Source organism: Acomys minous (genome assembly GCF_964271855.1).
Source record: "Acomys minous genome assembly, chromosome: 9".
In the NCBI taxonomy this organism is placed as follows: Eukaryota; Metazoa; Chordata; class Mammalia; order Rodentia; family Muridae; genus Acomys; species Acomys minous.
The window spans coordinates 34,506,521-34,533,827 of record NC_140490.1 but is presented as its reverse complement, the minus strand read 5'-3'; the positions used below and the strand labels follow the sequence as shown (position 1 = coordinate 34,533,827).

The 27,307-nt window shown below is 46.9% G+C and overlaps 1 protein-coding gene across 3 annotated transcripts in view; it reads left to right on the top strand.

Moving 5' to 3' along the window:
- Window positions 1-5,439: 5,439 nt before the first annotated feature.
- The window catches only part of KCTD6 (potassium channel tetramerization domain containing 6), a 31,265-nt gene continuing 9,397 nt past the window's right edge, over window positions 5,440-27,307 (top strand). The window contains exons 1-2 of one of the 3 annotated variants that reach the window (XM_084794526.1): window positions 26,353-26,582; window positions 27,127-27,253. Coding sequence is in view for 1 of the 3 variants with exons in the window: in XM_084794525.1 (XP_084650651.1) it covers window positions 5,531-5,539 (9 nt within the window). In the remaining 2 variants the exon portion in view is untranslated. Of the gene's footprint in view, window positions 5,540-26,352; window positions 26,583-27,126; window positions 27,254-27,307 lie in introns of those variants that run through there. The other 2 variants (XM_084794525.1, XM_084794527.1) reach the window with 2 other exon arrangements.

The following is a 27,307-nucleotide window of genomic DNA, read 5'->3' as shown; positions in this document are numbered from 1 at the left end:
CTGACTGGCAGACAAGCCTGGATGTGCAGCAGTGAGTTCTTCATGGAGAAGGGGCGCTCTCCACCCCCAGAATGAATGACGAGTCTCAGCCGATCTTTGACATAGATGGTGGTGTCCTCCATCCTTTATTTAATGTAAAACAAGGGCTTATAAATCTTGGGCAGTGGGGAAGGGTTTTGAGGGTGAATGTGTTTAATTCAGTGGGGCTAGGAGTGTCAGGGATACTTGATTTACATGCAGCAACACAGTCCTATGATAAGAAGGGGAGCACAGTACTTAATTATCCTATGGGGGTGGGGAAAGCTCCAGGTACAGTTAAAGGTATAGAAAAAGTCATTGGTTGAAAGCTAAGGTACCAAGACATCTCGTTAGCATGGGGAAGGTATTTCCAGGAATCCCCAAGTGCACAGTGAAGGGGTTTCTTATTGGGAGAGGGTTGGGCCTGTTATTTCCCTGAGGGCTATGTGACAGTCCTTAGAGGGTTTTCCCAGATCTAGTGAGAGAGGAGGGAGTCTGTCATTTTTGTTTGGAGCTCAAGGGCTTTTTGGTAACGCCAGACTTGGACCTTAACAGGAACGTTCACAAAAGAAGACACCTGATACTGACAGCTGGCCCCTACCCACATGTACATGAACCCATACTCACATATGCAAACACACACACACAGAGACACACAGACACACAGACACACACACACACACACACACACACACACACAGAGAGAGAGAGAGGGGGGGGAGGGAGATAAAGAAATAAAGCAGGCACATTTTCAGAGAGAGTGTGGATTCTTTCATAACAGTCACGGGAAATTACTTGGTCTTATCTCATGCACATTCGTGCAGGGTCCATATCTGGACAGATAGGCATCTTCTTATTGTGTGCGGAAGATTTTACAGCACCAGCTGTCATTAGGAGTGAGGCTTTCGATATTTGTAGAAAATATAAGTACCAGAGTTAGGCTCTAAGCAGTCAGGCTGTGATTGTTAAAGGGTAGAAATCTTTGCTTTCACTTTTGGCAAAAGCAAGCAAACAAACAAACAACAAACAAAACCCCACAGAACATTTTCTACAACTGTAAACTTTTAGGGAAGTGACAGGACTAAAGAAGGAGACTTTGACTCTCTGGATGTGGTGACTCACGGGAAGGAAAATCTGGTAAATAAAGACTAGCTTGTCCACATAGATGTCTTTGGTGCCATTGCCAGGCCAGGAAGGATCTAAAGTTGCCTTGAGGGCTGCCTTTGATCTCCCTGGTAGGAAAATGGAGTGGGCTACCTTCCCCCCTCCCCCTCTAGACAGGGTTTCTCTGTGTAGCCTTAGCTATCCTGGACATGCTTTGTAGACCAGGCTGTCCTCGAACTCACAGCCATCCTCTGTCTCCCTGAGTGCTGGGATTACAGGCATGTGCCACCTGGGTGGGCTATCGTTTGCCTTTGTAAACCTGCTTTGGGGGAAGCATAAGAAAAAGCTCTCCTACATATGTCACTTGTCACGTGCCTCCAGCACCACCATCCTTAGGCTAAAGACTCACGTTTGGAGTGACATGTTCTGGTCTCCCACAAATATTACCACAGGGCTTGATGGGCATGTCCCACTGACTCAGAGCGCATCACAGCCCTGCTTCAAGGTGGTGGTGAGAAGTCCTTTGGAGGATGTTACAACCTGTCATAACCTACAGGACCACAGTGGTTTCCAAACAACAGTCAAGAGATGGTTGTTTTAGTGAATGAACAGACCCGTTGGCTCACTGGCCACTCTACATTGCCACTTGCTTGGCTGGAGTTTCCTAACCCCCTCAGCCTGAGGTCACTGACATAAGGTGCCACAGTGGCCCCTGCAAGCCCTGACACTGTCCTTGCTGCAAGAGCTTTCCCCCCCCTGCTCTGAACGTTTGACCTTTAAGCTAGGCTCACAACTAGGCTGCGGATAAGGGTGCCATTTTGTTTCTGGCACTTGAGCACTGGCCTGGTTTTGCTCTACAAAAAAGGTCTGTCATCTCCAGGCCCTAGTTCCCTGGGCTCCCAGAACGTAAATGTCATGAACACGCTGCTGTCTAGGTCCTTGCTGCTCACCCCTCATACTGAAGCACCAGAGCACAGGGCCTCCTCTGGGGCTCGAGCCTTCATAAACTGGGGCTTAAAGGCTGTTAGAACTGCTTTAAAGAGATTTGCTTTATTCCCTTTTGCTTCTGGGAAGGAACTGACATTCACAGCAGGCTTGGGGGTTAATGGTGAAACCGGAGCACGCCACCCCCGTGTTCTCAGATGGAGTCAGATGTTTACCCAGAAGGCTGTGGTGTTAGATTCACAGCTTCACAGCCCGTATGCCTTCTTCGCTTTAAACAGAGAAGGTGTGTAGCTGCCTAACAGTTTTAATTGCTAAACCCGAGCTGCTGCACCCGGATCTCTGCATTTAATAAGGTTTGAATGTGAACTGCAGAACCGGCAGTAGACTTCTTTGTTCTTCCTCGCCCTCACTTGGTTCCTTGTTTGCGCTCAAGCCCACACCAGAGGCCCCTTGGACCAGGCTACTAGGGTGCTCTCCTAGTGACCAATCAGGAAGTTCACCGTCTTTGCAACTTCTTGCTGCGATCTGTCACCCATCCTGTCTTAGAGAGAACAAGCAACTTGGAATTCTTCATCCTCGTGGAAACCAGTCTGAAATCCCGGTCCACACCTCCAGTGGGTAAGAAATGAAGTTTGCTTTTCTAGCGCTAAACTCCGAGTAGGCCTCCACCATGCTAGCTGGCCTGAGGTAAAAAAAAACTCTCACTGACAGCTTTCCTGTGCACACATGTGGGTTTCACATAGTCCTGAGACTGAGGTGAGGCCAAGGAAAGGGGCAAGAGAGCATTTTCTTTGGTTCATTAGTCCATGTAGCTGGTTGAAGGGTCTGTTGATCCTTCAGTGGGCCTCTGGGCTCCAGGGTCCTGCCATCCTGAGGCTGGCGAGATGCTGCTTGCAACACCTTTTACAGGCTTCCAAGTCTAGACAGTGGACCAGAGCCAGCTCCCTTCTTTGCTTTTCTATCTTGGCGCCCTCTCCCATTACCCCCTCACCTCCCACCCCCTATCTTTCATGCCCCCTACCCCCACTATGGAGCCAAGGATAGCCTGTAACTCAGTATGTAGCCTGGGAAATAGCCTTGAATTGTCCTCGATTCTTCTGCCTCAGCTTTCCATGGGCTGTGAAATGTAGGCGTGGGCTGCCATGACTGGCACAGCTTCCCTCTTCACTGGAAGTGAGGAAGGCAAACACAGAAAGAAGCAGCAGTGTGGATCAGCACCTTCCACCGTGATCCAGTGCTGGTGCCAGCTCTGTGTTTCTAGATGGGACATTATAGAAATCTACTTTTTTTTAAAAAATGGTAATTTTGTTTAAGTGGCTGATAGCTCAATTGATGAAGCACTAAATGTGCAACCACAAGGACCCAAGTTTGATTTTGTGATCGACAGACAGACAGACAGACAGAAACACACGCATGTATGCACGCATGCACGTATGTGTGCACCAAAAATGGTAGTGTACACTGTATTTCTAGGGCTGGTAAGGCAGGACTAGGTGGGCTCTTGTGGGTTGCAGCCAGCCAGTTTAGCATAGCTAGTGAACTCCAGGCCTACAGAGATCCTCCTTCAAAAAACAAAGGTGGATGGTGCCTAAGGAACCACTTCCATGGCGGTCTTGAATGTGTGCAGGTAGGGCTCAACTGTGTGTGTACACCTACACATGTGCACAAAGATAAAAAGAAATATTTTATAATATCTTCTGAGTCCAAACTGGACCTTTTGAATGAAATATTATTTCCATTTTATAGAACAGAAAATTGGTGCTCAGTAGGATAAGGAACTCAATCAATCAATGTCATATGGCAAGTGGTGAGAGCTTGGGTTTGAACCCAGGCTTCCTGAGCCCAGACTCCAAGTCCTATTTATAAGTAGTGCTGTTGTATCTTAAAGTCTTTAAAATGCTGGGGCTGTTGGCCTGCTGTGGGGCTTTAAAATCCCATTTTGATGGCTGTTCTCATCTTGTGCTGCGGTTTATACTATAGCCCTGTTGTTTGCTCAGCAGACAATAAAACACACCACCCAGCAATTCTCCCTGTTGCTGGGCCAGTTCTGCAAGCCCAATAAACACTGTTGATTGATTAATTGATTATAAATCTCAGGCAACTTCACATTTTCATTTTATTTTAAAATGTGTGTGTGTGTGTGTGTGTGTGTGTGTGTGTGTGTGTGTGTGTAAAGGTAGAGGTTTGAGACAACTTTTGGGGGTCTGTTTTCTCCTTTATTATGGGTCTAGGGGTTGAATCGAGGTTGTCAGGCTTGCATCGCCATCTCACTGGTCCCATGTAAGAATACATATGTATTTGTGGATGTGTGCACTGTGTATGTATGCTCACATGTCGGTGTGGTTGTTTGCCCTTGAGCATGTGCATGCAGAGACCAGAAGAGGTCATTAAGTGTTCCCTTCACTTTCCATCTATTCTTTTGAGACAAGGTCTCTCCCAGAAACTGGGGCTTGTGTTTTCTTAGCTAGGTTAGAGGTCAGCAAGATCCCGTGACCCTCCTATGTTTGTCCTCCTAAGAGGCAAGGGTTAGAAGTGTTCGCGGGATGTCTGTCTTGTCACATAGATGCTGGGATCTGAGCTCTGGTCCTCAGGACTTCACAGCGAGCAGCCATAATAGTGGAATCATCCTCACAGCCCCAGTTTTGCATTTTCAGATAGTTCTGTGGGTTGTTTTGTTTTGTTTTTGTTTTTGTTTGAGACAATGTCTCCCTGCCCTGGCTGTCCTGAAACTTTTTTTAAATGATGACCTGGCTGGCCTTAGACTCACAGAGATCCACCTGCCTCTGCTTCTTGAGTGCTGGGATGAAGTTTTGTGTGCACATCAAATATTTCAGAAAAAAAAATAAGAGGAAGCTGGGGTTATTATCTTCCCTAATGAGGAAGAGGAAGGAGGAAATGAGGAAGATGCTGGGTGTGGTGGCCCACTCCCTTAATTCCAGCACTTGGACAGTGGGTTAGTTTGTGACCCAAGCAGGTCAGAGAAGGTTCGCACAGAATTTCATGCCCAGAATAGCAGCGATTTAAGATTTATGAGTTTTTCATTTCTGGAGTTTTCCATTGAGTATTTTTGGATGTGGTTGCCTGAGCGCAATGCAACCTCAGCTAAGAGGGCTACATAGAGGCAGAATCTTCTATGTCTCGCTTGCTCCCTTCCTAAGACCCTGAAAATCATTCCCAGAAGCCTCCCGTTGGATCGCACTAACATTTGAGAGAACTGAGTCGTGTGCTACAGCCCGAGGGGGTCAGTGGCATGGAATTAGAACAATCAGGACTTATCTCTGAGCCAGGATGGGAGAGGACCATTTCCCAGGTCACACCGGGGAGGACAGCTTCTTGAACAAAATCCAACCTCTGTTAGCACAGAAAAGTTGGATCGTTTTGGTTCCGCCTTCTACCCTTTGAGTGAGAAGATTCCTGTTTAGAGCAATAGAATGACCAAAGGCACCATTCCTGACACTGACAGATGAGAGTGGTAAGCATTTTTTAGTCATACATGCTCAGGGGACAAGGTACCACATGCCACATGGGAATTATACTTGGGAATGGAGTGAGCTCAGAGCAGGCTTTAGAATACCAACAGGATGAGGTGCCCCTTAGCTCTTGTCGAAGGAAGGTGATCAGTTTGGAATATGTTAGGCCTTCTTACACCATAGGAATGGATCTCCCTGTTTTCCACTATCTAATCTATCTATCTATCTATCTATCTATCTATCTATCTATCTATCTATCTATCTGTTCATCAATCTATCCTTTTATGGAAGTAGGTTAAGTATCAGTGCTGCCTTCTCTCACTGTCCTATTCTTTGTTGTTGTTGAGACTGGCTGCCTTTGAACTTGAGAGCTTCCCCCTCGAGCCTCTCCAGTGCTGGAATTAGAAATGAGTGCCGGTGCCTCCCGGTCATCTTGATTTTTATAGTGTCCAATAAATAATCCATAGTTGTTTGTGGCTATTCAAGACTGATACCAGTCCTTCTGATCTTGTCACCAACTCTTCACCTTTTACCAATCTGCACTAGCTGGTAGGTCAATAAGTGACTCTGGAAGATGCAGCTCTCCTGTTTGCTCCTGATTCTGCTGAGCTGTCACCCCTTCCGCGCTACATGCCAAAACTGTATCTCACTCTTGGGCCAAATCCGTCATTAGGCAAATCTACCTTCCTTCATGTCCCTACACTATGGTTCCTCTTGTTAGTCTTTGTGGCAGTGGCTCTTGAGTATGTGTGACCATGTTCTACCGTGTGTGACCGCATGCTTTGGGGACTGCTCCTCAGGCTTTACTTACGATTACTGATCTTTTTTATTCGTAGCACGTCTTAACAACTGCACCACTCTCTGATGACTAGGGTCTGTCTCCTGGGTGTTTCTTCACCACTTTCAGGGCCTGGGTTAGGGACCAGCGCTTGGTCATATTCCTGACACTTCAGTGACATCTGTTCAATTCTTTTTCCCAATTTTTAATTGTGTGTGTGTGTATGTGTGTGTGTGTGCGTTGTCCATGTGCATATATGTGTTTTTGTGTGAGTGTAGGCCCACATGTGTGTGCATGTAGAAGTCTAGGTTGGTATCAGGAGACATTCTCTATTGCTCTTCCAGTTTATTCACCAAGGCAGGGTTTCTCAGCTTGATGATACTGCGAATCTTGCTAGGCAGCTAGTTTCCCAGATCTCTGTCTTTGCCTTTTGAGACTGGAATTACAGGTGGGCCTGTACACATGCACTTGGCATGTGGGCTTGGGGATCTGAACTCTAGTCCTTAGACGTGTGTGGCAAGTGCTATAACCACTTAGCAATCTTTCTACCTACCCCCTGTGCCCCCACAGGCTTTTTTCTTTTGAGACAATATAGTCTCCTGCCTCAATCTCCTGAGTACTAAGATTATAGACATCAGTTACCATGCTAAGCCTCATAGTTGATTTGCACCACTAACTTACTTTAAGAACTATTTATAATATAAATATAAAAAGACGTTTAAATAGACGTTCTAAGTGGACATTTTTCTAACATCTAGAACACAAAAGGCACTCAGTGAAAAAAATGTCAAAATACCTCAGTAGACATAAAGTTTGGATTAGTTTTTAAAGCTACCTATTGATGAATGCACAATTCCAGGACTCATAGAAACCATCTCTCTTGCTAAATGTAAGCCTTCTGCTCTGCTGGCACTTGCAGAACAGTTTATATTTCATTTTCTATCGGTGTTATTATCCGCCATGTTCCTTTCTTTCCTTTTTTTTTTTTTGAGACAGAGTTTCTCTGTGTAGCCTTGGCTGTCCTAGAACCATCTCTGTAGACCAGGTTGGCCTCAAACTTACAAAGATCTGCCTGCCTCTGCCTCCTCAGTGCTGGGATTAAAGGTGTGCATCACCACGCCTGACCATCATGTTTTTTTCATATACATTTATTTTATTGCACATGCATAAAACAAATTACATACAGCAGGGAGAACCATGTGACAATCACGAGTTCTGTAAATGTTGCATTCATAGTGATTTGGCTGTTTGTATTTGCCAAACTTGAAGTAAACATCTTTCCTGTCTTGTTGGGTCTAAATTTCTGAATGAAATTCAATATCTATCATATCTTATCTCTATTAACTTAACTCCTTTATCTTGATCTAAAAAGATCTTATCCCCTAACCAACTAAACTTGATTGTAGAACTAAACTATCTGGTCTTCAACCCCCCTCAGAGACTTGAGAAGGAATATGATTTAAATTCCTGAGTGAACCAGCAGTGCGGTTAGCAGCTTCCAAAATGAACAAAATGACCGAGACAGTTAACTGCCTGTACAGTCACTCAACACTCTCTATAACGTTGGAGTCTCATGTTCGGCCTTCTGGCCCAATGCCTCTGCCAGACTTACTCACAAGGCAGGAACTATTGAGGACTTGTTTACCCTGTCTTGGCAGAGTTCAGCCATCGACTCTGCCTGCATCTGAGCTGCCCATTTTAAGGCAGAATTCTGTTTGTGACAGGAACGAGGACATTTTGCCCAGTGGCTGGTTTGTCACAGTTGTAGCCATCTCCATAAGGAGGTTCTTTGATGCTCATCATCTTCTTTGAGGTCAGCTGGGTTTGTCAGGAGTTGACTTGTCTTGTTTGCAAAGAAACTTTAGGATAATAAAAACATCTTTAAATGCCATACTCTGTGTGTCTCTGAGGCTTTTGAAGACCTTATTCAACTATTTTACCTCATATAGCTATAGAATCATATCTATCTGTTAGACTTAGGATATATATTCTTGTGTGAGAATCTGATAAGCATTTGACATGCCCATCTTTTGTATCCATATACTAAATTCTATACCAATGACTTAGACATAACCTTCATTATGAATAACAATTAAGGCCTTGAGTTAAGGTTCAATCTATCCTCCTTCTATATTTCTGTATCTCTTTTTCTTCCTTTTCAGCTCTTATCTCCTTACCTACTGATGAAAGATAAAGGAAAAGAGAGATGTTCCTGAATTCCACCTAGTTTTTTTCTCTGTATAAGACCAATAATAATTTATATCCACCTCTTGGTGAAAATAAGCATTTGTAAACCAAGAGAGCAAACAGAAACCTACCCGACTCCCCTTAAAGGGAATGGGACTCTGTTCTCTTGAGGTTTCTTCAGGCTGAATTGGGGGCGAATAATACCTTAGAAGGGGCCCCTCCAAAAATGGAGAAAATGGTTGAGCAAGCCAGAGATTGCATTTGTGGTCCAGTTTCTAAATGTTGAGAGGTTCCAGGCTTAATAGGAGATTGAAATGCTGGTCCAAAATGGATCGGAGGCTTTCTGCAATGCTGTCTGGGAAGCTGTCCAAATCTGATGGGTAACAGCAACAGAGGCATCTGGGGCTGGAGCTAGGAGGATGTAGGATGTCAGCATCCAGCACGCTGAGAGGAACGGACATCATGTTTTTTATGTTAATATTTAAACATAGTCCAAATTTAACAGTACTCTCTGTGACACAGTGGGCTCCATCTACTAGTTGGTTCATGTATCTTATTAGAAACACTTAACCAACTAGTTTCCCTTTAGACGTCATAAAGATGTCCCCTTTTACTTACTAAGCACACACATCAGGCTATCACACAGTTGTCTGTGTGCCATCTGAAGTTATGTCATATGCCATGTTTGGGAAATGCTGATCAATAGACTTTGTGATGAAAAAGCCAGTTACCACACAGAAGGCTATGCTAGTGTTCTCCTATTGACACGAGAATTTTAGTAATGGCAAAACTCTCGAGAGAGAAAGCACATCAGTGCCTGCTCAGGGCCGAGGCTTCAGCACCGAGGACTGTGAACCAGGAAATGCTTGAGGGTGACAGAAAAGCTCTAAAACTGTGTAGTAGCAGTGGCTGCACAATAGTAGACATTTAGAATGAAGTCAAGCTGGGAGTGGTGGCGCACGCCTTTAATCCCAGCACTCGGGAGGCAGAGGCAAGTGGATCTCTGTGAGTTCGAGGCCAGCCTGGTCTACAGAGCGAGGCCACGACACAGAGAAATCCTATCTTGAAAATGAGACAAACAAACAACAACACAAAACAAAACAAAAACAAAAGAAGAAAGAAAAAAAGAGAAAAAAAAGAATAAAACCAAGCCGGGCATAGTGGCGCACGCCTTTAATCCCAGTGCTAGGCAGGCAGAGGCAGGTGGATTGCTGTGAGTTCGAGGCCAGCCTGGTCTACCAAGCAAGTCCAGGACAGCCAAGGCTAACACAGAGAAACAAAAAACAAAAACAAACAAACAAAAAGAATGAAACCAAACGATATTGCACTAATTATCTTTCTATCATTAGAATACTTGTCGGAGAGTGCCGATTTCTAGAGGGAAAGTTATTTCTGCTCATGGCTTTGGGGGTTTGAGTCTGATGGATTGACTGTGTTGCCTTGGAGCATAACATGGTGGGGGCAAAACTGCTCTTTTAGTGGCCAGGAAGCAAAAGAGAAAAAGAAGAAAAGCCTTGGGGGGCTGGGGGACACTTGTGGGGGTGGGGGAGGGGGGACACTGTGTCCCAGTGGGGGTGGGGGTGGTTTACCTGGGAAAGGGAGGGCACACCTCCTGACTGAAAGCCCTCCTGCCAAGCTGCACTTCTTAAAGGTCCCAGTGATGACAAACTTGGATCCACCAAGTCTTTAATGTAGCTCTAGCGGGCAGGTTTCCTATGTAACTACAGCATGTATATTTTCAGTGGGTGCAGTTCACGGCTTCTCAATTGTGTCTCAAGAAGGAAGGAAGAGGAGAAAAAAAAGGGAAAAAAGAGATGGGGAAGCTGAGTGTGGCGGTAAAGGCCTGCAACCCTAGCTCTTTAGAAATGGAGGCAGGGGGCTGAGGAGTTTATGGCTGCATATAGATTGGTGAGCCAGCCTGGGCTGCAGGAGACTCTTCTCATAAACTATGGAAAGAAAGGAGTAGGATAGAAGCATTTGCCTGGAAGCAGCAAGCGGGGCTCCTGGAATGCAGTGACGTTTCATTTCTTGACTGTGTGGTTACACAGGGCTTGCTTGATGAAAGGCTGTTAAAGTGTTGCTTTGCGTCTTGTGCCTATTTCTCTCTCAAATCTACTTCCATCACAAAACTTTTCTAAGAAACATTCAGCCAAATGAGGATATCTGTCCTCCCAGTCATTGCTTCTTAAGTAGCTAATGAAACTGAGTTATGACTTTCTTCTTATTGCGTTGTGTAATTACATCTGTCTGCCAACCTTGTTTTACGATGTTAAGAGTTCAGGTTTTGTGTGGCTCACTACAGAAAGAGTTATAAAAAGATACATTTCTCTAACCACAGAAGGGCCTCAAGAATGTCAGTGGAAGCCACTGTCCCTTAATTATTCAGAGCAATTACCAACACGGACAACGTTCAATGCGCAAAATAAATGGCTGCTTCAAGAGGTCTGGTTGGAACAGTCATCAGTCCCCTCTCTTAGCCCGGTTCCCCTGCTGCCTGCCAAAGTTTCAATTCTATATTTATCTTTTCCAATCAGCAGTGCAGCAATTAGTTATTATAATAAGAGCTACCAATTTGCTGTGCCACTGACTTCATGCCAGGCGCTGCGTTATCAAAGTTTTCCATACCTTAATTGTCCTATCTGACTGTCACAGCAATCCTGAAAGGGAGTTGTTTATTCCACTCCACAGTTGGGGAAACTGAGGCTGACAGGCTCCTAAGTGGGCCCACGTCTGAGGTGTTGATGACAGAGGCAGAGAACAAGCTGTGATCTCATCCAGTCATCTCATACTTGATGTCAATGACAGGAAGGAAGTGACATGTGTGAGATGACTCGGAAACCCGAATCATGGCTCTTCACACCGTTACTATAGTTACTGTACTTCATGATGCTCTTGTTGCTTGCCGAGATGACAATGGATCCACTGCTAGCCATTGAGGAGCTAAACCCCCATCGCTACCAAGAATCCCCAGGGACATTTTAATATGTGTAAAACAGCCTTCTTGCCTTGCCATTGTACCTTTCATTTCAGGAGCTCCTAGGACACTGACAGAGTCCGTGCTATGGCAGCTTCACAAACATTGTCTAGTGCACATCGGGGAAAACATAGGTGGCTGTAGGGAAGGAAAATTTTCTTTCCTTCTGCCTTTTGTGGCAAAAGACAGACTGGCAGGAGAAAAGCACACACTGTATTTCCTGTACAAACTTTCTGTGATGAGGAAGCCTCTGAGGAATGAAGACCTGAAGGAGTGGTTAAACCTGAATTTCAGTGTAATGCTTGGTGTGTGTGTGTGTGTGTGTGTGTGTGTGTGTGTGTGTGTGTGTGTGTAGAGATAATGTTGACTGTCTTTCTGAAAGGCCGTTTGTTTCCCCACCCTTTTTTGTTTTGTTTGTAATAAATTTAAAAACGTATTCTTTGACAATTTCATGCCGGGCGGTGGTGGCGCACTCCTTTAATCTCAGCACTTGGGAGGCAGAGGCAGGCGGATCGCTGTGAGTTCAAGGCCAGCCTGGTCTACAAAGTGAGTCCAGGACAGCCAAGGCTACACAGAGAAACCCTGTCTCGGAAAACAAACAAACAAACAAACAAGACAATTCCATACATGTTTACAATATATTTTGACCAGAATCACCTCATCTGGTCTCTTATCTGCCCTTCTCCCCCACCCGCATTGCACTTCCTCTGGCATTCTTCCTAATACATCCCCCTCCTATTTGCATGCTTTTATAAAACAAAACAAAACAAAACAAAGCAACAAAAAGCAACCTGCTAAGTTTAATTTCCATCTCTCAAATACACAGGGGTGTGGGGTTATTTATTGATGCACAGTAGCTTGCCAGTGGCTTTACCCTTGAAGCAACCACCACTAACTACCAAAAGCTCCTCAGCCAGGGGGTGGAGCCTCATGGGTCCCTTCCTCATCCAGTTTGGAAATTTCACTGGTTTGATCCATGCCATTGCCCACAGCTGTTGTGAGTTCATGAGTGAAAAATCCATGTAGTGTCTAGAACATTCTACAGTAGCCCCCCATGCTCCAGCGCTTACACGCATTTTGCACCCTTTCCTTTGGTGTTCAGAACTTTGAGGGTGGGGTTTACAATAGACATCCTGTTTAGAGCTGAGCACTCAAAAAAATCTCATTTCTCAGCAATTTCACTTGTTTTTTTTTTTTTTAAGATTTATTTATTATGTATACAATGTTTTGTCTGCATGTACAACTGTAGGCCAGAAGAGGGCACCAGATCTCACTAAAGATGGTTGTGAGCCACCATGTGGTTGCTGGGAATTGAACTCAGGACCTTTGGAAGAGCAGGCAGTACTCTCAACCACTGAGCCATCTCTCCAGCCCAATTTCACTTGTTTTGAATCCCCCCTTTAATCTCTGCCCACAAGGCTAGGAACAGCACTGTGTGATGAACATTAGAAGGCAGTTTCGCAACATTTAGTAAAACAGTAGCAGATTCCCCTCTATTGCCTCCCTCTATGACTTCCCTAGCCCTGGGGTTTCCAACCTGTATGACAGTATGAGGCATGACTTCCCATTTACTGTCAAGTCCAATGGGAAAAAAAATGGTTGGTTAACCCTATAATTTTGAAACTACTACTTTACTCCTTGGCACACTTTGCTGGCAGGTCTGTGTTGTAAAATGCAGGTTCCATGGCTAGTAAAAAGCATTGAGAATTTTCCCCCCAGTGGCCTATAAAGGACTTTCCAGTACTACGAAACCTAGCCAACAGGACAGTTTTCAGATGGTGATTTCTGGTGGGCAACCAAAGACAACAACCTGTATTGTTTAGGGAGTCATATCGATGTGTTCCTGTGCCTGGCACCATTTCATTGTTGTTGTTGTTTTTCTTTTTAAAATAATGATGTCTAGCTTGTGGGAAAGTATGGTCTACCCATGATTATCTCCATTTAAGCTACTTTATTGAATTATTTTTAAACTAGTTTGCAAAGTAGTGGGTTTTCTTAGGAGTCTTCATATGTCCTTAGTTCGGTTAACCCTTCCCTTACCACCAGCTTCATCCTTTTCCCACTCCCCCACCCCCAACCTATTTCTATTCCTTTCCCCACATAAGGCCTCTTTCTCCTTCTACCCTCCTGAGCCTTTCCTAGCTTCTTGACCTCAGCAGACACCCCCCCGCCCAGATTAAGCAAACAAATCTAAAAATTCGAAACCAAGATCTGCATATGAGAAAGAACACAGGTACTTGTCTTTCTGAGTGGAGGTTACCTCACTTAGTCCAGCATGTTCCAGATCCATCTATTGTCCTGTGAATTTCATGTCACGCTTCTGCAATGCAGCCTAGTTAAAAATCCCACTGTGTGTCTGATGGACATGTAGGCGGATTCCATTCGCTAGCTATTGTGAAACGACATCAGTGAGTATAGATGGCGGGTGTCCATCTCTATAGTCGGACACAGAGTCATTTGGGTATACATGCTCAGGATGGTGTGCCTACCTCATGGAGTAGTTCCTGCATTTAGCTTGTTGAGAGACTCCCACAGTGACTCCCACAGTGGCTGCCCCAATCCACTCCCATTATGGGTAAGTAAGGGCTTCCTTTTCTTCACATCCTTGTTGGAAATGTCTCGTCCTGTCCTTTGTTTTCTTGATGATGACCACTCCACTGTCGTGACATGATATCTTGAGGTAGTTTTAATTTGTGTTTTACTGAAGGTTGGCGATGTTGAACATGTAAAGAAAATGTTTATTAGCCATATGTATTTCTTTTTTTAAAAAGACTTTTAAAACTTTATGTGTGTGAGTGTTTGCCTGCATGTATTATGTGCACCATGTACATGCCTGGTGCCCATGGAGACCAGAAAATGCTGCTAGATACTCTGGATCAGAGTTAAAGATGGTTGTATGCCACTGTAGGGGTGCTAGAAACCAGACTTGGGTTCTCCGCAAGAACAGCAAGGCTCTTAACTGAACCATATTTCTTCATTTGAGAAATCTCTGTTCAGTTCTAGCCTGTTTTTCCACTGGGTTGTTAGTTTCTTGATGTTCAGTTTCTTGATTTTTAAAAATATTTTTGTATATTTCTAGATACTAATCCTCTGTCAGATGTATAGTTGGCAAAGATTTTCTTCCATTCTGTAGTCTGCCTCTTTACTCAGGTGACGATGTCACTGGCTGTACACAAGTCTTCTCACTTCATGAGGTCCCATTTGTTGATTACTGGCCATGTTCCCCAAATGGACTCCTATTCAGAAAGCCCTTTCCTGTGCCTATTTGTTGAAGTATACTCCCTACTTTTCCCTCTAGTGCTCTCAGAGTTTCAGGTCGTATTTTAAGAACCTTGATCCATTTAGAGTTATACAGACTGAGAGCTCTATTTTCATTCTCCGACATTCAGTTTTCCTGGTTTCATTTATTGAAGATGCTGTCTTTCCTCCAATATGTATTTTTGTGGCTGTAGTTGTGTGGACTCATAGCTGATTCCTCTATTCTAACCCCCCCCCCCATATATATATGCTGTTTTTATTTCTATTGCTCTATAGTATAACTCAATTAGGTATGGCAGTTCCTCCTCCAGCCCTATTCTCTTTGCTTGGGATTGGTTTGGCTTTCTGAGGTAGTTCATATGAATTATAAGGTCTTATTTTATTATCATTTTTTTTTTATTTCTTCAAAGAATGACTCTGGTTAGAATGACACTGAATCTGTAGGTTACTTTTGGCAGAATAGCCATAAGTATGTGTCTGCTTCAATTTCTTTCTTCAGTGGTTTTGTTTTGTTTTTGTTTTTGTTTTTGTTTTTGAGTCAAGGATGGTGGCTGGAGAGACAGCATGGGTGCTGAGAACTGAACTCTTTTTTTTTTGTTTGTTTGTTTTTGCTTTTGTTTTTTCGAGACAGGGTCTCTCTGTAGCCTTGGCTGTCCTGGACTCACTTTGCAGACCAGGCTGGCCTCGAACTCACAGCAATCCGCCTGCCTCTGCCTCCTGAGTGCTGGGATTAAAGGCGTGGGCCACCACGCCCGGCTGAGAACTGAACTCTTTTCTTTTCTTTCTTTCTTTCTTTTTCTTTCTTTCTTTTTTGAGTTTGGTTTTTCTTCTTTCTTTCTTTCTTTTTTTTTGTTTTCAAGACAGGGTTTCTCTGTGCCGGCTTGGCTGTCCTAGACTTGCTTTGTAGACTAGGCTGGCCTCAAACTCACAGCGATCCATCTGCCTCTGCCTCACGAGTGCTGGGATTACAGGTGTGCACCACCACACCCAGCTTGGTTTGGTTTTTCGAGACAGAGTCTCTCTGTGTAACAGACCTGGCTGTCCTATACTCACCTTGTAGACCAGGCTGGCCTCTAACTCAGAGATCCACCAGCCTCTGCCTCCTAAGTGCTGGGATTACAGGCGTGTGGCACCACCGCCCGGCAGGAACCAAACTCTTATATTTTTGGTTGTGAGCCTTTAACAGCGGAGCCATCTCTCCAGCCTTCCTTCAGTGTTTTACACTTCTCCCTTTAGAGGTCTTTCACTCCCTTAGGTAGGTTTATTTCAAGATATTTTGTTTGAGAATACGGTGGGTGGACTTGCTCCCCTGCTTTCCTTCTCTGCATGGTGGTTTGTAGGAAAGCCACCGGTTTTTGTTTGTTAACTTTGTATCCCGCACATTCCTGACACCGTTTACCCTTTCTAAGAGTTGGTTTCTGGTGGAATGCTTAGGTCTCTTATGTATAGAATCATAGCATGTGCAAACAAAGACACTTCAATGTCTTCCTTCCTATTTGTATTCTTTTTATTTGCTTCTCTTGCTGTAGTTGATATTTCCAGTAGTATATTGAACAACTGCTGGAAAAGTAAATCTGATTTTAGTGAAAATTATATAAGTTTTCTTTATTTAATATGATGTTAGGTATAGGTTTTTTCTTCATAGCCGCTATATTATGTTGAGATATTTTTCTTTTATTCTGAGTTTCTTCATGACTTTAACTTGAAGGGATGTTGTGTTTTGTCAAAAGTCTTTTTTTATGTCTATTTAAATGACCATTTGATTTCTGCCCTTGGGTGCATTCATGCCATTTGTAACACTTATTGATTTACATATATTGACCCATCTCTGCATCTCTAGAATAGAGTCATCTTGAGCATGGTGAATAATTTTACTCTTTTTTAGATAGAGTTTCTCTATGTAGTCCTGGCTGTCCTAGAGCTTGCTCTCTATTTTTGTTTGTTTGCTGTTGTTTTTCAGAGACTGGGTTTCTCTGCATAACTCTGGCTGTCCTGGAACTCAGGCTGGCCCCTAACTCACAGAAATCTGCCTGCCTCTGCCTCCCAAGTGCTAGGATTAAAAGCATGTGCTACTACTACCCAGCATGGCACGTGATCTTTTTGATGTGTTTCCATTTATTTTTTGAGACAGGTTCTCTCACAGAACCTGAAGCTCATCAGTTTGGCTAGACTGGCTGACCAGTGAGCTTCAGGGGGCTTACCTGCCTCAGTCTCCCTCCTCATCAGTGCTGGGTTTACAAGCACATATAGACACATCCAGCTTTTCACATGGGCCCTGAGGATCCAAACTCAGGTCCTCATGTTCCCTAGCCATGAGCGCTTACAGAATAAAGAGTAGGTGGCTGGAGAGATGGCTCAGTGATGAGGACACTGACTGTTCTTCCAGAGACCTGGGTTCAATTCTCACCAACCACACGGCAGCTCACAACTGTCTGTAACTCCAAGATCTGACACCTTCACACAGACATAGATGCAGGCAAAACACCAATGCACGTAAAATAAAAATAAATAAATAGTTTTTAAAGAAGAATAAAGAGTAGACGGTTTGGAAAGTGTGTGCTAGGACAGAAGGGCATGAGCTACAGGTAATAAAGTGAGAGAACCTACCAAAATTTGCTCTCCAGATTCCTCAAGTTTGGTGATACAGAGGAGCTGTTCCTTGGGGCAAAGAGAATAACTCTTTTCTTCTACTTCTCTCTCTCTCTCTCTCTCCCTCTCTCTCTCTCTCCTGCTTAAACTCTATAGCACCTACCTCCGTTAAGACCTACTTTAGTTGCTGGTAACTGTGGCTCCTCTGTTAACACCTGCTGTTGCCTTTAACATATCAAAAGGCATTTTTGCCTCCAATTTTCCATTTTGATCATAAGGTGAAATTAAGTTCAAGGTCTCAGGCCCTACATACCTGAGACCAAGTTAGTTTAATACTTGCTGCTGAGAATAAAACAATAGGTGATAAACGCATGTTCTGCTTGAGTTAAAGATAAATGTGTGTTCTGTTAGAGTTAAGACTGCAACATTCTGCTATGTTCCCTTCCCTGGGACCGGTGGGGAACTGGAAAGTCCCTAGGCCTATATCTTAGCCAATCAGCATAAAATGTTCTGTCTAAGCAGGGCGATGGTGGCACATGACAGTAACCCCAGCACTTGGGAGTCAAAGGCAGGCAGATCTCTGTGAGTTTGAGGCCAGCCTAGTCTACAAAGGGAGTTCCAGGACAGCCAGGGGCTACACACAGAGAAACACTGACTTGAAAAACAAAAACAAAAAACAAAAACAAAACACAAACAAACAAACAACCCCACCCCCCAAAAAAACCATCTTTTGTCTAGTTACCTGGCTACATTGTGCTCAGAACAAAATTGATTCTTCCTGTGTTTAGCTAATCAACATGATGTAACGCTGCCCTCCCCGTTTTCTCACCTGGCTACCTGGTTCTAATTTTCCTTATAAAAATCTTGCCTTAGAAGCAGACCAACATCACAGTTTGGCTCCCTAGTCAGCTGTGTTGCTGGCCATGGTCAGTCTTGAGTTGTAGAGTTTAATAACCCATCAATATCTCACCGAGATTGGTGCTCGGGTGGATTGTGTGGAAGTTCTTGTACTACAGCCCCCTCCCCCAACACACACACCTTGATTTCTTGGTACAAGGTTTCTCTGTCCTGGAACTCTCTCTGCAGACCAGGCTGGCCTTGAACTCAGAGATTCACCACCCTCCTGTCTCCTGAGTGCTAGAATTAAAGGCCTGCGCCATCCCCACCGTCTGGATCCTGCCTCTTTCTTAAATGCCTTCATCTTGAAAGCTGGGTATAATAGTGCACGTTTGTGATCCCAGCACTCAGAAAGCACAGAAGGATCAGTACATCAAGGCTAGTCTCAGTCACACAGTGAGTTTGACGCCAGCTGGACTGCATGAAACCTTAGCTCAAAACCATAACAACATGAATTCCTTCAGGTGAGGTGTGGTACCCTGAACTCTACCGTAACAACTGTGTTTTGACACTGTCACCAGAACTCATGCGTTTGAGGTGGTGAGTGGGTTTGGGTGGCCCTTAATGGTTGAGGGAGGACATAGGCATACAGGCAAGAAGGGCGAATTTCAGGCCAGGAGAGAGGAAGCCTGAGAGGAAAAACAGGCTAGGCCAGGACTTTGTCAGTGGACTTGCTCTTGCTAAACTAACCGAGACATGCAGAAGCACTTGGGTTAGGAGGGGGCAAGAAGGCAAAGCAAGGCTGAAAATGTGGGACTGACGTGTGTGGGTCCTGGAGCAGCCACGGAGGAGACTCAGGATCCAGAGTTCTCACAAGCCTTCTGCAGGCCAGCTGGTGATGCTGGGACCAGGCAGCTTTAGTGGCTGGCTGATATGGAAAGCCTGTCAGGACCACGAGGCACATGGAGACACTCATGGGGCTAAAGACACAAGAGTCTTCTGAGTCCTGGGCGTTCTCTATAATTATGGGAAGTCATAATGGGCAAAAGGATGATGACATCCAAGGGCACCCACAGGCCTTGCTCTCATATTGGTGAGAACCAGACTCCTTTCTCTGGTTCTGTAGCCCCCAGCAGGGTTCTGGACGCTGATTAAAGAGAAGGCCAGGGACAGCAGGTAATTAGAAATCTTATAAAAAGGAAAAACACTCTTGTCAAACTCACCTAAGTGGCTCTGGGGCTGGAAGTGGGGGAGGGGTTGGAAACTGGGGCCTGCCAGGTCGCATCTGCAAGCGGGTGCCCCTGCAGGTTGGGACCGGCAACAGAGGAACAGGGTGGGGGTGGGGGTGGGGGTGGGGTGGGGGCTGCTTAGGAATGTGTTACTGAGTTGGAACAGCTAGAGGAGGACATTTACCAACCGTAGCTGGTGAAACCACACCACCAGGAGCAGAGAGACTGGGAAGAAGGGGTGGGGGTTGGGTTGATGGGGGGCAGGGGGAGGGAAGGGGAGGGAAAGGAAGAGTTAGGGAGGGAAGGTGAGAGAGAGAAAGGGAGGGGGGGGAGAGAGTTGCAGAGTGGGCCTGATTTTCCTGAGCCTGATGGATAGACAGAGCTACCCAGCCAATCTTGAGTCCAGAGAATCCATGCGATCAGCTACCTTAGTGGGGCTTCTACCACCTGGGGTCCCCAGGGACACGGCCAGTTCTGAGGGGCTATGGGAGGTGATGGGAGTTGCCATGAGTGTGTCGTTTGAGCCATCAGGTTATAATAGCCTCTTGGCTTTCCACAGCAGCTTGACCCTACATGGTCACCTCTGGCGCGCCTCCCCATGGCGGCATCTTTAAGGCCTGTGGGGCCTCATGTGGCTGACTCGGGAAAACTGAAGGGAACCAGACGCTTTCTTTTTGTGTCAATTCTGCTTCCCAGGGACCTTGGTGCTCTGAAGTGGAGGGTGGTGGGACTAAGAGACAGCCGCACAGCCAGGAGAGGAGCTCTCAACTACAGGCAGCTATCTAGAACATTCTGCCTGCTTTGTGCCCTCCTGGCTGCATTTCATCTGTGGGCTCTTTCTCCTTGTTGCTCTTTTATGCTTCTCCTCTGCAGACCAGACCACCTCCTGGGCACCCAGGTTGTCCTGGATGAAAGAGGCTGCTAATGAAGACTAAGGCTGAATCCAGGCTATCAGATCTCACTGGCAACAGATGATGTCAATGCACAGGCAGAGTTTGTGCTTGGCAGGGCAAGTGGGGCTGGGGTTGGAGGGTTGGGGGGCTGGAGGGTTGGGGGTGGGGGATGGGGTTCGTTTGGGAGTCTGGGGTGGGGGTAGAGGGTGAGCAGAGAAGGAGGCATCATTTCTTCTTCCTTTTCATCTCCAATACCATTATGTTAGCCTAGCTGTCAGTTTGGAGGCCTGAAGAGGGAAGCAGTGGTGCTGATCACTAATGTGGCTGCCAGCCAAAAGACAAGATGTATTTAGTACAGTGGTTAGGCATGCTTGGCGGTGGTGGGGGAGGGGTGGGGATGAATGTGGTGATGGTGGTGGTGGTGGAAATGGTGGTAGTGGTGGTGGTGATGGCAGTGGTGGTGACAAGCGTGGTGGTAGTGGTGATAGGGGGGTGACGGAGGGGTGGGGGGGATGGGTAGTGATGGGGTGGTAGGGATGAGTGTGGTGATGGTGGTGGGGGTGGGTAGTGATGAGGTGGTGGTGGTGGCTGTGGTGGTGGTGGTGGTGGTGGTCGTGGCTGTGGTGGGGATGGTGATGGTGGTGGCTGTGGTGGGTGTCCCAGGCTGCATCTAATGAAATGAACCCTGTGTGAGGCATCTGGGAGAAAAGAGCAATGCAGAGAATGCCCCAAATTGTCATGTGACTGTTGAGTATGTGCTAAGTACTGCCGGGTGTACTAAGCACCTGTGTGGCTTAGTCTTTTTTTATGGTGCTGTTCTGTTCTAAGTTACGCAGTTGCTGCCTTTACGGAGTTCACAGTCTAACTGAAAAGCAGGGAGGCAAAGAATGGGAAGGCAGCCCCCCACCCTCACCCCTGTAACTTATAGTTGAAACCCCCGAGACCTTTGGGGGAGATCTGAAAGTGACAGTAAGCTGAAGTTCAGCATACTGAACTGTGAGAGAAGCAAGGGCCTGAGTAGAAGAAAGAAGATCAGGGGAGAAGGCTGGGCAAGTGAGGGGGACCAGACAACCCCACAGGGGGCTAGGTCTGGGGAACCACTGTGCTTGCTCCAGGAGTATAAAACAGGCAGGGTAACACAGCCAGCTTTGTGTGGGTAAGTCACACCGAAGAGAGAAGAACAGATGGAGGTGTGAGGCAGAGAAAACGAAGGAGACCAGAGAGAGCACTTCTGCAGATGCCCATAATGGAACCATTGGTGGCCTGGCCTGGCACAACCGATGGTACATAGGAAGGAGGAGGAGGAGAGATGGAATCTGGCTGTGCTTAGGGGGAGACTTGGCAGGCCTGAGCATCCTGGCACTGGGGAGTGAGGGGGAGGGAGGAGCAGGCATGACTCAAAGCTGCTGGTTTTGGCAGATGGCAGGACAGTGGTGCCATTTGCTGAGCTGAGTGGGGGCTGAGGAGGCTGGAGGTGGTGGGAGGGTCTGGTTTGGCTTACAGTTATCAAGGATGAAGTTGGGGATGGACTGGCAAATGGTGGGCTGTGGGGGAGGAGAAACCTTGTGAAGCCAAGCAGGTCTGGGTGTAAGCCTAACCCCAGTGGTTTTCACCGCTCCCATGTAGTTTTCTCATGTGGATCGTAGGAAGGGGAGCCCAGTCCTCAGAACAGTTGTGGCACCCTGTGGAGTAGGCCTTAATGACCTTTGCTTCCTGCTGTTCACACCTCCCACATCGAAAAACCACCGTTTGGTCTCGAGACTAAAACCATATGGGTGTGCCACTTTTGAGGTTGGCTGACATGGCTACTGTCTTGCTTTCTGTCAGAGCCCTTATGCTGAGAACGTTGACTGCCAGCAGAGGCTCCTGTGACAAGGAGCTTTGTACTAACAGTCACATGAGTAAGAGGGTGAATTTTCTAGTCTTCTGATGACTGTAGCTCCTGGTGACAGTCGGATTGCCAAGTCTTGGCCCTGAAACTGTGGGTGATAAATAGGTGCTGTAAACCCCTATGTTTTGAAATGATTTGTTAGCGGGCAAGAGATAACTAACTGTTGCAGAGGATAAGAGCACTTCCCACGGTGTCTGGCACATTGTCGGGACTGTCATACACGTAGGATCTTCCACTCTGGAGGTTAGGAGGGGACAGCCTGGAGGTATGGACCTGGGAATGCTCGGCTTAGACACAGCCACGGACTTCATGGAAGTGGCTGAGCTAGTCGGAGTGAGAGGAGGCTGTCGCTGAAACTCAGCCACGACGGATGGAAAAAGCTAGAGAAGTCTCTCCGAGTTTGAGATGAGGAGGTACAGAAGGAAGAAAGCAGAAAGCACGGCATCCTGAGGCACTAGGTACCTGCACCTCTGTAGAGGCCTGCGACATGGTGGTTCAGTACCAAGGAAGCTCCTACTAGTTTTTAGCAAGATCCGTTTAAGTAGCGGGGGTGAGGGGGGTGTGGGTCCTGGGACCAGATTGAATTTGTGGGTTATTGACTTGCAACAGGGAGATGTACAGCGAAAGAATCAAAGGAGGGGACACTAGGTCAGAGGAGAGGTCTGTTAGTGTCAGGTGGAGTCGGGAGGCTGTCTATCTGGAGAGGGTAAGCAGAGGCCAAGTGGAAGAGCTCGATCTGGAGAAGCTAAAGGCCTGCATACAGGGATGGACCCAAGTTAGGGAGGCGGCGTGAGGCACATAAATCCAGAGCAGGGAGAAGACAAATCCTGGGAGCTGAACTAAAGATGCAATATCTGGGGCGGGGGGGGGGGGGATGGAGGCAGGGGTGAGGCCCACCAAGCAGGAGTGGGACAAGCCAGGATGGCAGGCTGAATTCCACCAGTCGGGTTTGTCAGCTGTGGTTTTCTTTTCCCCTTTGTCTTCTCAGCACCTTGTTGGCCTGGATTCCCTCCTGTAGCATCTGTAGCTGCCATAGTAACAGCCTCTTGCAGGCTAGCCCAGTGGGGGCAGACAGGACCATCCTGACTGTCTTCCCCCACAGGAGCCCTGAGACCTAGAGGCTTCTAGGAAAACAGAGGCCGAGGAGGACTCCTCGAGTGATGCGTGGGTGAGGATTTGCCAGCCTGAAGCTGGTGTTCCCCTACAGGCTGGCAACCCTGAGCTGTCCAGAGTTAAATAGTTTCCAGGGTAACCTTCCATCCCATCAGTCCTCCAAACCAAGAGCTCTGGATGGTTTGCGGGAGAAGAAAGCTACAGAAAACCCCAGCCTTAGAGAAGCCGCTCAGCTGCACACAACCATTTCTTAATTTTAGAGTCTCAGGTTACTTGGATAGGCAAACCACACGAGGATAAAATAATATATAGAAACAGGCCTATCTCTTTCATAACTATAGAAGCAAAAATCCTAGATAAAATATTGCCCAACAGAGTCTAGCAGTGTATTGAAGAAAGAACACACCACGAAGAATGCATGGACGGCTTAACAGCAATTCAAGACCAGAACTCATCACTTAGCATCCAAAGAGCAAAGCAAATGCCTCCTAACTCTACAAAGATTTCTCTGCCAGAACTGATAGCCACCACCATACATACTGATGACATGTTAGAAGCAAAAGAACAAGACAGTGGTGCCTGCTGTCATGGACGGTACCCAGCTCAGCGTGGGTGACTTTGATCAGCATAAAAAGGAAAGCAATCAGATGTAAAAGGTTGGTTGGGAGCTCTGGCCGGCCATTACTTTTGGACTCTATGGTTATTTATACAGAACAGCTAAACACACCTCTAGTCTTACTAAAACCAAGAGTTAAGCTTGCTGAACAAAAACGTTACTCTACAAAAATCAAAGTCACTTCACTAAATTATAAAATTGAAAATGCAATTTATAATATCTATATAACCTTCAGGACAAGAATTATCAGAGCTACCCAGGTGTAGTGGTGCACTCCTTTAATCCCAGCACTCAGGGGCAGGAAGATCTCTGTGAGTTTGAAGCCAGCCTAGTTTACTTGGTGATAACCTTGTCCTTAAACAAAACAAAACAAAACAAAACAAAACAAAACAAAATACCCAGGATGGGCATGGTGGTGCACACTTGTAATCCCAGCACTTGGGAGGCAGAGGCAGGTGGATCTCTGTGAGTTCAAGGCCAGCCTGGTCTATAAGGTGAGTCCAGGTCAGCCAGGGTTATACAGAGAAACCCTGTCTCAGGAAAAAAAAAAGTCTTTAGTTTGTATGGTCCTGATACCTTAGTACTAATCCTTAGTACCTTAGTACCTTAGTACCTTAGTACCACAATGACAAACATCCATACTCATTGTATTTTTCTGACTGTAATTCCAATATCCACATATTCTAGTAAAGAAATAAAATTCAGAAGAATATTAAGAAGTAATAAGCAGGGACTGGAGAGGTGGCTCAGTTATGAGCACTGGCTGCTCTTCCAGGGGACCAGGGTTCTATTCCTAGCACCCACATGGTAGCTAACCACACTGTCTACAAGGCCCATTCTAGGGGATGCAGCACCCTCTTATGGTGCAATAGAATGCTTATATACATAAAAAAATACATCTAAAAAAAAAAAGAGGCTAAAAAAGAGGCTGGACACTTTTAATCCCAGGATTCAAGAGGCAGAGGCAGGCAGATTGCTGTGAGTTCAAGGCCAGGCTGGTCTACAAAGCAAGTCAAGGACAGCCAGGGTTACACAAGAAACCCAGTCTCGAAAAACCAAAATAAATAAATAAATAAATAAATAAAAAGAAAGAATAAGTCAATGACATTTGTATTCTATTACCTTGGAACACCATGTTCAATGGTTTATGCTTCAAGTTTTTGTCTATGTATACGCATTTAAGAAATCAACATTAGAGGGGGTGGAGGTGTGTGGGGAGTGTGTGTGTGTGTGTGTGTGTGTGTGTGTGTGTGTGTGTGTGTGTAGGTGGTGGCACACACCTTTAATCCCAGCACTTGGGAGGCAGAGGCAAGGGGATTTCTGAATTTGAGGGCAGCCTGGTCTACAGAGTGAATTCTAGGACAGCCAGGGCTACACACAGAGAAACAAACCCTGTCTCGAAAAACCAAAACCAAAACTACAAAAAGAAAGAAAATAAATCAACATTAGTATATTGCATATATTATTTTGTGTAATGCTCTGCAGAGGCACTTCCCTGTATCCTTCGTTTGTATCGTCACTTAGTGAACATGTTAGTGTAGCCCTCCACTACGTTGAAATCCGCGTTACTTATTTAACCTATCAATTTGGTTTTGGGGGAAAAATAGAAGATTAAATGACGATTATATTTATAAAGCCTAGATTGCAGAACCATCTTACAAACATGCAGATGCGCAAACCAGGTGAGTTTCTGTTTTGTTCTTTTGAGACAGAGTCTCATTACGCAACCTCAGCTGGCCTAGAGCTCAGCTATGTAGGCCGGAGAAACCTAGAGCTCACAAGAGACCTGCCTGCCTCTGCCTTTAAGTGCTGGGGTTAGGGATTTGCACCATAATCGCGATCCAGCTACCTAGAAGTGTATGGCTCTTGAACTCATTTTTGCCTGGAAGTCAATTACCTCTGCAGCCTTGGCCTCCCTCCTGAAGTGGGGACAGGACCCTTGCTCCTCAGAGGTTTTACACAGGATGTTAGCTCTGCCCTTCTGACTAGCTGCTCGTTGCTGCCGAAAAGGCCGCGAAGGTGGTCCCTCAAAGCCATTAATTACAGAACGGCCTCCCTATCATATAAGGCCAGGAGGGGCTCTGGCCACAGACAGATCCTCACATCTGAAAGCAGAAGTCCCTCTTCTAATTGGACCCCTCCCAACAGGATTCGAATTCATCTTATTTTGTGTACCGGCTGCTTTCTTGAGTCTCAGGACTCGCCTCGGTCTGAGTAGCTGCTGTGCTCCCCAAACCCAGCACACGACGAGGGCTATCAACTGAGCGAAAACAGCCTAGAAGAAACAGCGGCCCTGAGTACCACAGCCCCGGGTGATGGGGCGGGGTTAGGGCGGGGCCTGTGCGGGGCGGGGTTAGGAACGCGGCCAGGGGCGGGGCTTCGGGACTGCAGCAGAGCCCGCCTGACCACGCCGCCCCGGCAGCGCCCAGAGTGCCCGCCGCCGTCCGGCTCCCCGGCCCCTGCCACGCGCCGCCGATAGGGGGCGTCCGCGCTCTCGGCGCCGCGACTCTGCTGAGAAGGCGCCGCCCGCGCCGGGCAGCTGGAGCCGCAACTCCGGGCGCCGGCTCAGTCGTCCCCGCCGCCGCCACCACCGCCGCCGCCGGGCGCGGGCTCGCTCGTCCCCGCGCTCGCGCTCTCGGGCCGCCGGCGTCTCCGGCCCGGTGGACTCCGCGCTCGCGCAGTGAGTGGGGCGGGAGCGGGGCCTGCGGGGCCGGGGCTGCGGGAAGTCGGGCTGAGGAGAACGGCGGGAGGCGGCCGCGCGTCCGGGGTCTGGCACGAGCCCGCGCCGGGGCCTGGGCGGGGAGGGGGACTCCGGGCACGCGCGGCCGCCGCGGGCTTCGGGTGCGGGGCTCGGTGCGCGTGGCCGGCGGGGCTCGGCTTGCGGGGGAGCGCGGAGTGCGCGGCCCGGCCCGGGACCCGCGGGCTCTGCGGGGAAAGGGCTGCTTTTGGGGGAATGGCGCTTATTAGCCGCCACTGCCCTAGTTTAAAGCCTTGCCTTTGGGGTTTTCTGCACAGATTTCAGCTTTCTGTTGGGATTTTTTTGGATGTCACGGCGTTTTAGTGCTGGGTGTCAGAGGTGATCCCTTGGCGAGGTCGTGGGGAGCCCCTGCAGCACCTGCTGGGCGATGGCAGTGGAGGCTGTGTCTCGGGGGTGGGACGGGAAAACGAAACGTGACTGAGATCCTGTTTGGATATTCTGCTGAAGTTGTCATGTTTCTGTTCAGTACACCAGTTCCACACAGCAAGTTGATAAACCCGGTTGTGGGATTTCGTGATGCAAGAGAGATATAGACCTGGGGTGACCTGGTTTGCCTAAGACTGTTTGGGATAGCACAAGCATCTGTTTCCAAGGTATGCCCCTTGGCGGGCTCATCTTTTTTGCTGTTGCAAATATTCTAGTACTGA